This window comes from Pelodiscus sinensis, chromosome 14 (assembly GCF_049634645.1).
Source record: "Pelodiscus sinensis isolate JC-2024 chromosome 14, ASM4963464v1, whole genome shotgun sequence".
Taxonomy (NCBI): Eukaryota; Metazoa; Chordata; order Testudines; family Trionychidae; genus Pelodiscus; species Pelodiscus sinensis.
Window position 1 is genome coordinate 34,526,634 of NC_134724.1, and position 14,539 is coordinate 34,541,172.

Genomic DNA, 14,539 nt, shown 5'->3' on the forward strand with positions numbered 1-14,539 from the left:
GTGTGTGTGAGTGCTGTTTGTTAGCACTAATACTTGTACCTCCAAAAAGTGCCTTTCACTTAAACATCATTCACATTTGCACTTGCTGTAGCAAATCTCTGTCGTTCATGCGTGTGGGGTGGGGGAGAGGGGAACAAGTTAAGCACCCATGAATGACTAAAGTTTTGCAAGTGTAGACATAACCTTTAGTTATTCTGAGCACTAATGATGGAAGAAATGTTTATTTATTTAAATATTTTTACCCTGCCTTTCTATTTAAAATATTCAAGGTGGCTTACAAGAACAAACAAAAAAAAAATACAAATATATATAAAAGTTCAAAATATGAGAATTTAAAATATAAGACAATGTTCTTTGTAGAAATTGAAGACTGTGGAGGAGGGAAAATTTACTTATGTAAAATTTTGGTTCACTTTATGTTCTCTCAAATTATTACCATGAGATCATCACTAACAGCTGCTGCTGTGAGTGTATAAATGAATGCCTTATCAGCACTTTTCCCATGCTTCCTTTTCACCTGTGGCTTAAGGTAGTTGGAGTTTGATTGGCCTAGTAGCACCTTGTTTGAGGCCTAGATAAGATCCATATCTGTCTAATGAGTGGACTGTCATCATTTTGCCTTGCTGTCAATTCTTCTGAATATTTCAGGGGGTTCATCTAATGTCTCTTCCATATCGATATTAGGTACTTGTATAGTCCACAGTTCCATAGTCCGAGTGCCACACCATCTTCAGTATATATTTGTTCTAGCAACACCCCGGTCAGGCTGGTCAGTGCTGTTATTTCCATTGCTCAAGTGGAGAACTGAGGCACCAAGGGCTGGTAGCTAACCCAAGGAGGTCGATGGTGGAAATTGAGTGCAAATCTTCGGAGTCCCAAGAACTAACAAAAAAAAAAAATCTTGTTTCCCTGTCCTACCCAGCACTCTTTCCAGGTCCAAATGAGAAGAGAGCCTTGAAACACTTAAGATACTTTACTTAGGTAAAAATCTGTCCCTGTTTGACCTTCTCAATTCCTCCTATTCTGTGTCTTTCCCTTTTTAACTCTCTCCTGCCTCATTATGATTTCTTGCTCCTGTTCAGAGTTGGCCCCCCAAATCCACCTATTGACTACCCCATTCAAACCTTTAAAAGCCAAAGTAGTAGCTGCACTGTTAGTGTTGCACATGCTAATCGTAGCATATAAAACTTTTAGGAATGCATGTTAAAGTTTCAGGCAGTTTGTGAAAAGATGTCTGTTGCCTGTACAGGCAGTCCCCGGGTTACGTACAAGATAGGGACTGTAGGTTTGTTCTTAAGTTGAATCTGTATGTAAGTTGGAACTGGCGTCCAGATTCAGCCGCTGCTGAAACTGACCAGCGGCTGACTACAGGAAGCCCGAGGCAGAGTTGCTGTGCCCCGGGCTTCCTGGAATCAGCCTCTGATCAGTTTCAACAGGCTGAATCTGGACGCCAGTTCCGACTTACATACAGATTCAACTTAAGAACCCCAGGCGTCCCCAAGTCAGCTGCTGCTGAAACTGATCAGTGGCTGATTCCAGGAAGCCCGGGGCAGAGCAACTCTGCCTCGGGCTTCCTGTAGTAGTCAGCGCTGGTCAGTTTCAGCAGCAGCTGACTTGGGGACGTCTGGGGCAGAGCAGCTGGGGTGCGTGCTGCTGGGTTGCTCCAGTAGCGCCGCTTCTCAGCGCTACTGGACCGACCCACCAGCACCCCAGCTGCTCTGCCCAGGCGTCCTGATTCAGCCTCTGCTGAAACTGACCAGCAGCGGCTGAATCAGGACGCCTGGGGCAGAGCAGCTGGGGTGCTGCCGGGTTGGTCCAGTAGCGCCCAGAGCGGCGCTGCGGGACCAACCGGCAGCGCCCCAGCTGCTCTACCACAGGCGTCCGGAGAAAAGCCTGGTCTGCTGGGGGGGGGGGGGCATACTAGCTGTGCTTCCCCCCCCCCCCCCCAGCAGACCAGGGAGACGCGGGCGGTGGAACGAGACGCACCGCGGTCCCGCCGCCCGGGTCCTCCGTGGCTTTGCTCCGCGTCTCCCTGGTCTGCTGGAGACCAGCAGACCAGGGAGATGGGGAGCAAAGCCTCTGAGGACGCCAGCAGGGGGACAGCCGCAGCGCGTCTGGGCTGTCCGCTGCCCGCTTGCTCCATGGCTTTGCTCCCCATCTCCCTGGTCTGCTGGAGATCAGCAGACCAGGGAGACGGGGAGCAAAGCCTCTGAGGACGCGGGCAGCGGACAGCCCAGACGCGCCGCGGCTGTCCCGCTGCCAGCGTCCTCAGAGGCTTTGCTCCCCGTCTCCCTGGTCTGCTGATCTCCAGCAGACCAGGGAGATGGGCAGCAAACCCCGTTCATAACTGCGGATCCGACATAAGTTGAATCCGCGTAACTCGGGGACTGCCTGTAACTTGAATTAGGACATAAGGGTCATTGGGTAAATCACTGTGTGTTAAACTGTTCCTTGTTACACTTTTTTCTAAGAAATTCTGGTGTTTGAAGATGCATCAAGATTTAGGTATGCATGTGCAACATCTTGAGGATGTGATTACATAGTTGTATGAGAGGAAGCAGCATAGGATGGTGTGTAACCCTTATGGTAACCGATAAACTTATGCTTATTGGTTAACTGTTTAAAGGATTATGCTATTACATCCCTACTTAAAAGTTCCTTGTTACTTTTTTCATTGTCCTAGTCATTGTTGTTACTTCATTTAAAATAATTAAGTTAGAGTTCCTATCACATTTTGGCTCACTCCCAGAGCCCTGAGTACTTAACAAATTTAAAATTAGAGTTACGGATATGTCACTTGAGTAAATGTTATATTCTAGATGTTGAATCCAGACACAATCTGAGTTAATCTGTTTCTCTGTTCTTTTAGTTTACAGTAGATGCTTATGGTTAGATAAAAGCTTTTTTGTAGATTTTGAAATAATATATATATAGTATTCACATTTTAGCATCCTGAATCGGTGCATTGCTCTTCATCTCAAAGTCCTTGATACTCTGTCTAGGTACTTAAATGGGTCACATCATTACAAATGTCTCCTCAGAACAACATGAGTGCTTTCCCCATTCACAAAAACATGAAACCAGATGCCAGAACAGCCTTCCCAAAGGCAAAGCATACATTTTATAGGCTGTCTAAAGAATGGCACAAGTGTTGGGATTGTTGCCCTCTAGTTGACTGCAGTTGTCTTCAACTAAGAAGTGTACCCTCCTCGTAGAGGCCTCCCTCATTATGGTCATGCAACCTGAATAGGAGGGAGAGCCTTCTAGCAATGCTCATGGAGAGAGGAATAGGCAACAAAGCAGGAGCTCCTTGCAGTCTCCCTCAATGGGGAAAAGTTCTTTGGGGAAGCACTAGCCAAGCCTTTAAAATCTCTGTGATGAAAATAATGTAATCCCAGAGCACAGGAGACCATATTTTGTCTTCTTAAATAGAGACTGGTTGGCATAATGAAGATCTCCACCCAGCATTCTAGGGGCTATATTGACCAGAACCCCTTGCATGTGTCCCTCTCCCTCTGGAGCAGACTACTGACTGCTCTCTGATTGCTGCATGTTACTCTGTGGACTTTTGTAACTTTCTGCAATGTTACGGCTTTCCCCTTGGCATCAGCTCAGTCTCCACAGGGTGTAATGGTGGCGTTACAGAGGAAATGTCATGTTCTTCCTTGTGAATATGATAATGCTGGTGAGGGTCTCAACGCTTCTAGGAGCAAGGGACGTTGTCCAGGAATTAGCAGCTCTTAGTGTGGCTGGGATTTATGTTCAGATACAAAAAGGCAAAACCTGATCCCATCTCAGCAGCTGAGTTAGCCTGATGGCAGGGACGGGTCTCCCATCTCAGAAGAGAGTACAAGCTGCAAGACAGCTTAGCAGAGCATCCTCAGCATCTTCGTCAAAATGGCTTCCTTAATTGGCCTAGCTCTGCAGGTTGGGAAGAACGTTGGTTTGTCAGCTTTTCTCAGAGTGGTGACCAAAGGAAAGGGGACTTGCATGTGAGGATCCAGCAGTCTCCTGGAACACAGGCAATAGATAATGCTTAAGTTGTGGGAGAGAAGGAACTAAACTCCAAGGTGAGGTCACTCCAGGATCTCAGTATCTGATGTAATGACTGATGCCGGCTTCAGTTGTTGAGGGACCACCCTGTAGTTCAGGGTTGGGCAATAATTTTTTACTGGGGGCCACTTCAGAAAGTGTAGAAGTGGCCCTGGGCTGTGCTGGAAGGGGCGGGGCCTCAGGCAGGTGGGGCCTGCTTCCCCAGCCACACACCATGATTGGTCTGGGGGTGGAGGAGCGGCAGGGCCTTCGTGGGCTGGATCAACTTGCTTGGTGGCCCTTTTGCCCACCCCTACGGTAGTTCCATCCCATCTGCCTGTGAACTGGCTGGAGCATAGAGCAATCTGAGTAGTGTGTGCTGATCTCCATACAGAGGGAAGATGATACCTGGATGCCAGCAAGCAGGGTGGTACTAGGAGTATAAACCTGTCTCAAGCTGTAGTTATTCCTACATGTTGGGCAGAATACAATGAAAGTGACCTGTGTGGCGTGGCCCCTTGTCATTTGGGCTGAGCTGCTAGAGTGTCTATTTTATGGCTTGGTTGCTCAGGACAGAGGTTTTCCAGCTAGTCTGCATTCTCTGGGTTAGGTGCAATATCATTGTCTTGTTTGTCACTATGAGCATTGGCAAGTTTCCAAAATGGCAAGTTTCCTGCATCTAGGTCAAGAGAGATTTTCTTCAGGAATGGATCAGGCATCCTATGAATCTTATTTCTTCCTCCCTTTCATCCAAGTGTTCCCCAGGAAAGAGGTAGTTGTCCCAAAGTGGAAACTTAATCTTGTCCTTCACAAAATATTTAGATCCAGCAGAATAGGTTTAAATCCAGGATAGTTGGTGGTTACCATCTCTGCCAGAAAAGGGTCTGCCTTTTGTTGTAGATACCACGCTTTGCCTTTCCATAAGGATTGAGGTGGCACTTAGCTCTGAATCCATTTCTTTTGGTCCCCAATGGCAATACAACTGTCTTAGGTGAGTAATTATTTAAATCCTGCCTTTTTGCTTTGGCCCTGCCTTTTCCAAGGAGACTCTGCATCACACTCAGCTGTCCATTTAACTGGCAGAGTTCCTGTTTTGACATGATTATTGTAATGCAGGTAGGGTTTTATTCGATTGTATTATGATGCCTAGAGTCCCGTATAGATTATTTTAAAATAATTCCTCTTGAACCTGGAGAGAGCATCATAGTTCTCTTTGCATATATCTAAAGATGTATGCAAAGAGAAATCTTTTTTATGGACTCCAAAGGGACTAGAAAAGATGACACAGCCTCTAGGTCTTAAATGCACTTGAATAATCATTTTTCTATTAAGGAGACATTAATGGGTTTCCTTGCCTCTCCCTCTGAGTGAAGACTTATTTCATGGGGCATGGTCACTTCTTGGGCCAAGAGGAAGTTTGTGGATGAGCTAACAAGCAGCAATCGGGGGTTTGGCCCACATGCTCACTCACCATTAGTGAAGGTTAGTGGTTCTGTGGATGTAGCCTTTTGGAGCAGTATTTGGTGCTGCTTTCAGACATGAGGTATGCTAACCTCCCAGGCACTGAGCGTGTATGGTATAGCCCAATCCAAAATATTAGGTCTTTCATCACAGGGATGAGGCTTTTGATATTCTCATGGAAACTCACTTTCTGCAGAGGAGTACCACCAATCTGGAAGCCCAGCCTAGTTTAGTTTGATCTTCAGTTGCTCATTGAAAGAAAAGGATGACCTTGTAGTCCCAGCTGGGATTGTAATCCTCCCAACAGGTAAGGGTGCAAGGCTCTTCTAGCAGTTTGGCCTCAGACAGCCTTTTATGCAGCTCAGCATCTGTGTTAAATCTTGACTAGCCCAGCAAACGTGAAAATTGGAATGTGTTTTTGTGGGAAAGCACACAGCAGAGCTTGGTTAGGTTGTGCACACTATGTTAGATGGTCTCTGCAACTGTATCTTTCATTTTGTTGTTTCTGTATTCAGGAATTATACCCCTGCACAGGTTGTATATTAGGCCTATAATAGCTGGCTCATTTGGCTACAAACTGTGAATTTGGATGGAAAAGTTTCTTGCCTGATTTGTTGTGGAGAAGTGGGAGGAGAGAGTCATTACCTTTGTAACTGCTGGAAGTGCTTTTGTGGTGGTTGCTGCTCTGTTAGAAGGATAAGGAATGAGCTAAGCCTAGACAGGCTAACAATGTAAGGATGAGGAGGGGACAGAACAAAAATCAAGTAGACACATTAAGACTTACCTCTTGGTTGCTTCGTATTCCTGAGTGCACATGGTTTGTGTGTTTTACAAGACTTGGCTTTGACTTGACTTAAGCCTGGCCTACTCTATGGTGTTAGGTTGACGTTAAAAAGTGTACGTCAACCTCATTCTATAAACGTCTACACTAACGTGGTTCCTTCATATACAAGTTACCTACTATGTCAGCTTAATAATTTCACCTCCACAAGAGGTGTAGCACTTAAATCATCGTAGGTAGACACTGTGTTACTTACGATGCCTGGTGGCTGTCAGCCCAGCTCATGGCTCGCAGATGGAGGCCTACCTGCTAGGGCTGTCAGCCCTGGGATAGAGCGGGGGTGGCATTCCAGTTGTCCAGGCCGTACACTGCTCCACATAGTTAAATTGGAGGAAGATGCTAGTGAGACTGCATGCTATAGACATAGTACAGTGTGGATTGGGGTGTGAGGGTTTAACCAGTTAACCTGTAGCCTCACCTGCTGCAGGCAGAGAGCTGTTCCAAGCCTGCGGGGGGGAGGGGGGGCTGCTACAGTGCAGCCCTTGTCTGTGGCTGGCCAGGCTAGAGCAGCCTCTGCCTGTGGTTGGAAGAGGTGGGAGAGTTTGTTCCAGCCCAGCGGCGGGCAGAGGAGCTACTTCAGCCCAGCTGGAGCAGCAGCACTCAGCTAACAGGTTAAGCAATATGTTTAATCGGTTAGCCAATTAAACGGGATTTTACGTCCCTAGAGTGGATGTGAACCGTTGCTCTAATTACTGTGATGGCTATATGTTGACTGACTTATTTTTGTATTGTAGACATGCCCTTATTGTCACCACGCTGATGTGAAATCCTAGATGGTACTTCTATCAAAGGTGCATGGACAAATTCTGCTGTTTTACTTGTCTGGAGACCAGCTGTGAAATATTATTTTTACAAAGCTAAAATGTTTCTAACTGCTAGGAAGGTAACAGCAAATGAAATCACGGGGCAGATGCTGGAGTCAAATTTGCAGAGACCAGTCTAAAAACAGCAGATAAAACTAGGAAAATTGACTCAGTTTCTCCTAGATTTTTGCCTTTCTATTCTTCAGATGTCACTGTGGCCTGCTAGGCCTGGTACTCTGTGAATTAGATTTTAGTAATCCCTTCCTCCTTGTTCCAGAGCTTATTGATCAGCATTAGAAGGCGACTAACTAATAATGTAAGAAGTTAACTGGTTACCCAGTAAGCAGGCGACTTACCGGCCTGCTTACAAGGTAACCGGTTAACCGACCTGGCTGGCTGGACCGTGGCTATGGCAGGTCTGGCTGGAGCAGTCCTCTACCTGCAGTGGTTAACTGATTAAACGGCATGTTAACTGATTATCTGTTTTAGGGTGTTTTTACATCCCAACCCCTAACATAGATATGGTAAGTTCCTGATGGGGGATTCTCTTCTGTAAGAGGGGGACAAGCTTCAGCAAATAAAAAAGTGAGAGTCTACAAGAGGGGAGAAGAAAAGAAGGACTTACTGTAGAAGAGAAGAGGCTTCAGGGAAAGCAATAAGATGTTACACACTAGTCTGCACCTTCAAAGGTTTTCTTAAATACTAAGAACTTGCACATGGACTCTGATACACAATTTGTTGTGCGTATACTTGTTATACATACATGCAATGATGATCACGGTCGGTCATCTGGTTGGCCAATTAAGCATTCAGACTGAAGAGTTAATATAATTTCACAATTTAGAATTTGTTTGGAAGCTGATATTTGAAGTGTAGCGCGAAGGTTGTTGGTTAGCAGGTATTTTTGGGGGGTGGAGGGGTGAGCCCAGTTGCATCTACTCAGGGAACAGTTTCTCTTTGCTTCCTTGCTAGCAATGAATTGTGTTCATTAATTACACTGAAACTGGCAAGGCTATATATGTGCTTTGGAAAGACCCAGGTGTATTCCACACCACAGAGAAGAGAATTTCACTCTTTAGGATGTGGTACTAGATAGAGATGTGAATGATTAGTCAGCTATCCTTATTGGATAGTCGACACACAAATGCTTATCGGATAGTTGACACGCTAGTCGGCATGTTGCTTCTCCCGCCCTCCTTGCTGTCTCTCCCAGATAGAGGCAGCAAGGGAGGGGAAAAAGGAGGGGGTGCTTCAAAGTGGCAGCGTCACATGGAGCATGGGGGTCTGCTGCTTTGAAACGCTGTGTGCAGCCTGGGATCAGCTGGGAACCCCCCCCACTACAGCTTTGAAATGCCCCGGGGTTCATGGGGCCAGCAGCGAACTGCTTGAGTCCCCCACTTGGCCCGTGCTCCCCGCAGTGCTTTCACCTCTGAAGTGTAGCAACAGCCCCACCTCTGCATTAACGAGAGTTAAATTCCCTACTCCAGGGGTCTCCAACCTTTTGAAGCACAAGATCACTTTTTGAATTTAAGTGCAATCCAGGATCTACCTCAAATCCAAACACCGCTGCCCCACCTTCTTCCTGCCCCTTCTCTGAGGCCCTGCTCCTGCTCACTCCATCCTCCCTCCCTATGTCCTCATTCACTTTTCTCAGGCTGCGGGCAGAGGGCTGGGGTGCGGGGGAAGGGATACAGGCACTGATCTTGAGCTAAAGGATTTGGAGTGTGGGAGGGTCTCTGAGCTGAGCCTGGGGCAGGGAGTTGAGGTGCAGAAGGGAGTTTGGGTGCAGGGGGGACTGAGGACTAGGACAAGGGTTTGGGGTGCAGGAGGGGTTCAGGAATGGGGTCAGGGTTTGGAATGCTGGCTCCAGTTGGGTACCACTTACCACAGGTGGCGTCTGGATAGTGGTACAGTGGTACTAAGGCAGGCTTACCCCTACTCTGGCCCTGCACCACTCCCAAGTGCAGCCAGCAAACTCTCTTCATCCCTGTCCCTTTCTGCTCTGTGGAGATGAGGTATTGGGGGGGAGAGATGGGCACCCAGATATCAGCACTCCCTCCTCTTACCATGTCTTGCACAGCAAGCAGGAGGCCCCGTGGGGTGGGTGGGATGCAGCTACAAGGCAAAGGGCAGGATCAGCACGGTAGTGCTGAGAGGGGCAGATGAAGTGCTGGCACTTGGCAGCCTCCCAGCCAAACTTGTCAGGATCACCTGTCAGAGGCTCCAAGATCTGCCAGTAGATCCCGATCTACTGGTTGGTGAGCACTGCCCTACCCTCTCCCAAAACTTCTTGAAACTCCTTTTGACAGAGCTAGCTAACCTCTTATTTGTCTGTTGTCACTGTAGGTTCACAGCTGCAGATACTCAGTTTTCAATATAAGCATTTGTAAGGCCTTTACCTGTCTGCTAAAGATTCATCACCATAAAGAAAGAGCTACTTGAACTTCCTCAACCATCTCATCTATGTTGCATGCAAAATGTTGCTTTGTTCAGAAACTACATATGTTAATGATCAAGTCAGAAATGTACTTGTTTGACTTAGTTGTAGAAATTATTGACCTCTACTTTCAGTCTGAATATTTAAGTTCTAAAAAAAAAGCTAGTATTTAAAAAAATGCAGTTTTACTATATCACCTGAAAAAATTAATCCTGATTGCAAACCCACATCCCACTTCAAAAAAATTATCTAAGAAATAATTAAGTTAAATGGATGCCTAGAAGCCTACCTTACCTGTGCAATGCTTCCCGTTGATGAGCTCAACATAATATTCATTGAGGGAGAATGATTACTCACACTTTGTTAATTGACCTGTTTTAGCAGGTTTTGTAGTGCTTCCCTGAGCATGAGTTCAGAATGAAGCGGCGATTGGATGAGCAGGAGTCACCGGTGTATGCGTCACAGCAGAGACGTATCACCAGCAGCACTGAAGCTTTTCAACACCAGCACCGTGTGCTTGCTCCAGCACCTCCTGTATATGAAGCAGTTTCGGAGACCATGCAGTCTGCCACCGGAATTCAGTACTCTGTAACTCCCAGCTACCAGGTACGCTTGCGTCTTACCTAGTGTGAACCAGAGGAATAATCCAGTCTCCTATTGGGAACAGCATTGACCATATGATGCCAGGCACTTGTTTATTAAACCATGGTAGGGCTCTACATGTGACAGCAGGTATTTTGCCAACAATGGCTTCTTAAGAGCCCAATTTAGCAGTATACTTAAGCATGTGCTTGATTTTAAGTGCTTGCTTTAAGTCCCACGATTTTAGTGGCAGCTGATTACAAGCATAAAATTAGGTATGTGCTTAAGTACTTTGAATCAAGGCCTAAATTGGAGATCCTTTTGTACCTTGATCTCTAAATGATCTCCTAGTCAGGAGTAGGCCAATAAGTGGGGTTTTTCCTTTTAAATAGGATAGTTTGTCCTGCAACTGCTCAGTCTTTGCTGTGACCTTTTAAACTAATAAACTCAGACTGGATTGGATCAGTACTTGTATGGGAGACTTCCTGGGAAAATCCAGGTGCAGCAGGAAGTAATGTGGGCGATTGATTAGGTGGCATTCTTCCCTTCGAGATCCTGACCTTTTGTGCTCATTAAAAGAGCATTGCCAGTTTGGAAATCTTGTCATCTGAAAAATGTGTACTTATTATTCTAAAGCAGCATATAAGGTTTCTGGACACACAACAGGGATATTAGATAGTGTGTAAGTGAATAGTTGTGTAACCTCATCAAATGTTAGTGGTTTCACATCTATTTGATAGCCCCTGGGGGCAGGGGCAGCAGCCAGTGAGCTCCTGGTCCCACTCCTGGGGAGCCCTCTGCCACCCTGTGCTGCTGCCTCTGTATCAGATACCATGGTGGCAGGCGAGAGCCAGTCTGTGAGGGGAGCTTGTTCAAATATCAGCTCCCCGCGCTGCTGCCACTGATACAGAGCAGTAGCAGCCTCTGTTTGCAGGGGATCCGAACTCCCGTGGACAAAGGCTGCTCTACAGCAGCAGCTCTTGTCTGCGGAAGGGTCCGAGCTCCCCCATGGACATGGGTTGCTGCCATGGAGCAGCCTCTGTCCACAGCGAGCCAGGCCCGCAGCAGCCTGATAGAGGCAACAGTGCAGGGTGGGGCAGGTGGATCCTAGGAGCTGGTGCTCGGAGGACTCCCATACATCTGCTCCCACCTGTCCCCATCACCTTCTGCGTTGCTGCCTCTCTATCAGTAGTTGTCTACGCATTAACATCCATAACACGTACCACTAGAGAGAAATATTTGCCCCCTATTTTTGTTTGTTCTTTAGTTTTTGCCAGCACTATCATCCATGCCTTGGTTTTTTGCAAAATGCAGGACTACATTTCTATCACTTGGTTTTTTGCATCTTCTCAAGTTTTTGCTGGAGGATCTCTGTGAGGGCCAAAAAATATTGGGAGCTCTAACACCTAAATTGAAGAGCTATAGTGATGAATCTTTAACAAAGGTTTTCTTCATTCAAAATGTTAATCATTGTGCCATTAAATAGGTGGTAAAAGAAACAAAGCAAAAATGTGAATTTGTCTCATGAAATCAGTTCAAGGCTACAAGGAACCACCAGATCATCTAGTCTGACTTTCGGTATCTCACAGGCCACCAGCACCCACACAGTCAGCATAGCCTCCAAAATGACACCAAGGTATTACAGCCCACAGAAGACTAGATCTTTATATGATATGGGCAAATTAGGAGGAATGCAGGTGCATCAAAGCCCCCAATATGGCAGAGAAATAGAGAGATACCTGGATTACCCTGGTAATTGCTTTGCTTCTGTGAGTGCTTGCATGTGACCTTCAGCCTAGGTGACTCTGAGCAGTACCTGCGGAGGTGGGTAGGAGTTGAAGGACATGCAGATCTTTTTGACCCTGGACAGAAAAGGACAGAGTGATTCACCTCACGGCTTTACTTATGGAGTCTGCCCTTGCCCCAGAAGGCCAGCCCTTGGGCTTGGCACAGAATACCAGTGCCTCAATGCAGAGCGCTCCCCCAGCACTATCAAATAGCCAGAACTGTTCCTCTTTGGTAGTCCCAGCCAAAAGGCTTAAGAAGATAGGCAAAGACAAGTCCCTGGACTCTTGCAAGAATAAGCCCAGACAGGTGGCAGATCAGGGTGTGGATCACGTGTCTGAGTAGGCACCACTCTAGGCACACCGGTCACCACCTCCCACCCTGGGCATTCATATTCAGTTCACCCCAGAACAGGGTTCCCTCTAAGCTGCACAGCTTCACAGGTGATTCATCAGCTGATTGATTGGGCGGGGCTGATGAATCACCTGTGTGGCTGTGCCCGCCTTAGAGGGTACATTGCCCCAGAGACTTTCAAGGTGGGCCGGGACATCATTTCGATGCCAGTGCTGGTGGTTACCTGGCTCTGCCATGAATTTGCACTTCAGTCTCCGAGTGCATAGCGCTCTTGCTGTCCCTCACGTGTGGATAGAAGAACTATGCAGCTCTGCACGATCCATAAAGGACAGAATGGTGTTGGGTGCATTGACACAAGAGTTGCTGGAGGCTGGGCACAGACCTTCGGAGGCATACACTCCCTGGCAGCCATGGTGCGCCAGGGTCAGACACGCTCTATGCTCTGGCACCTACTAAAAGGACAGGTCTCCCTGCGCTCGGCACCACCCTCCCCACAGCCACCACGCTCTTCGGTGAGTTTCATCTGAATACAAGAACTCCAGATTCTGGTAGGTCTTGTGGAACTGGCACCATCTCTCTGTGCCAGTCACCTTACCCTCTCCGCAAGTCTTGGGAATGCTGTTGGTGTCCAGGTTGCTGGTCTAGATGTTTTCCATGGCTGCCGAGATTGGCCACATCCCAGAGCAGCCGGTACGGAAGGGAAGGGAGGGAATGCTCACCGATGTGGTATCTTGGAACCTTTCTTTCTCCCATTGGCTCAGATGTTGGCACCATCTTTGATACCCCATGCATCGGTGCTGCAGGCGAGCCCGCAATGTGTGCCTTGGCCCCAGGCATGCTGGTCCATGCAAGGGTACTCATGAAACTCATGGGGGATTCTCATGCAGCCCCAGGTTCCTTGCTCAGTGGCTGGAGCTTGGAGGCGCCCTCTGTCTCCCCCCACACCAGTTGTCCTCCAGCACCAGAGACTTCCAGGCCTGCCACCCCACCTGTAAAAGAGGATCCAGTAGATCAGCCCCCCAGCGCCTGAAAAGGGCCAGTCAGGGCAAATACCCTCTCCTTTGTTCCTCCGGTGGTCCCACATGATGACAACCGGACTCATCAAAACTTTCTAACGTTGGTGGCCTCCAAGCTGAGGAACCAGAGGTGTCGATGAACACTATCTTTTGAGTGTTGGGCCAGGTCGCCCTGCCTAGAGAAGCCTTTCCCTATCATGATGGGGTTGCTGAAATAGCTAACGCTCTGTGGCAGATGCCCTGCTTGCTCCCCTCTGTTTCTAAAAAGAGCAGAGTATAAGTACTTTGGTCCCATCCTGACAAATCACTGGGCCCTGAATGCTCGCTATGATTTAAGCATGTAGCAGGAAATGTCAAAATTCAAGGCCTCTCTGCCAGATGCTACCAGGGAGGAGGTCAGAGTTCTCACTGATGAAGGGGTGGTCGGCAATCAGGGCTGTGCTTCAAGCAGCATATGATGTAGTGGACTCTGCAGCACTATCAGTGGCATCTGCTAGATCCACGCGCAGCATGGCGTGGTTGCTTCTGCCAAGGCTGTCCAGCGAGGTGCAGCAATCCAGCCAGGACCTCCCATTTGACAGGGCCAGCCTTCTCTGAAGAGCACACAGATGCTAAACTCTCATACTCCCCTCAAAACATTGGGCTTGTGTCCGGGACCTGAAAGGCAAAAGTTCAAGCCCCAGATTGACGAAAATGCCATGATGGGCGTTTCGTTTTGGACAACACTGCATTCTGCCACACTGACTGGGGCGAATCCTGCAAACACAAGGGTACGGGTCTCAGGATGAGATGGCTCTTAATATGAATATCAAGTAGCTCAGAGTGGTGCAGAAGGCATACGTGGTCTTCCTCCCTCACCTGTGGAGCAGAGTGGACTGAGTCCTGCTGGACAACACGGCCATAATGTCCTACATGAACAGGCAGCGAGGAGCTCACTCCACAGTGCTCTGCTAAGAAGCTCTGGGAGTTCTGTGTTCACACAACAGCTCTTTGGAGGCTCTGCCCCTTCAGGCAGTCAGGAATGCTGCCCCCAACTGACTGAGCAGACAGTTGTCTTCTCACCATGAATGGGCTCTTCACCTAGTGGTGGCCTCCTCCACACTTCCTGCAGTGGAGCACTCCCTGGGGGGACTTGTTTGCAACAAGGCTTAACGCTGAGGCTACATCGATACTGTAGCCTTCTTGCGGAAAAGCTTATGCAAATGCAGCTTGGTGTGGAATATCGCTG

The 14,539-nt window shown here is 47.8% G+C and overlaps 1 protein-coding gene across 8 annotated transcripts in view; it reads left to right on the forward strand.

Moving 5' to 3' along the window:
* The window catches only part of SIN3A (SIN3 transcription regulator family member A), a 68,589-nt gene that overhangs the window by 15,262 nt on the left and 38,788 nt on the right, over positions 1-14,539 (forward strand). For 4 of the 8 annotated variants that reach the window (XM_014575112.3, XM_075897390.1, XM_075897394.1 and 1 more), the window contains exon 2: positions 9,956-10,180. In XM_014575112.3, the coding sequence (XP_014430598.1) occupies positions 9,992-10,180 (189 nt within the window). In that variant the 5' untranslated portion in view covers positions 9,956-9,991. Of the gene's footprint in view, positions 1-7,062; positions 7,126-9,955; positions 10,181-14,539 lie in introns of those variants that run through there. The other 4 variants (XM_014575114.3, XM_075897391.1, XM_006126255.3 and 1 more) reach the window with 3 other exon arrangements.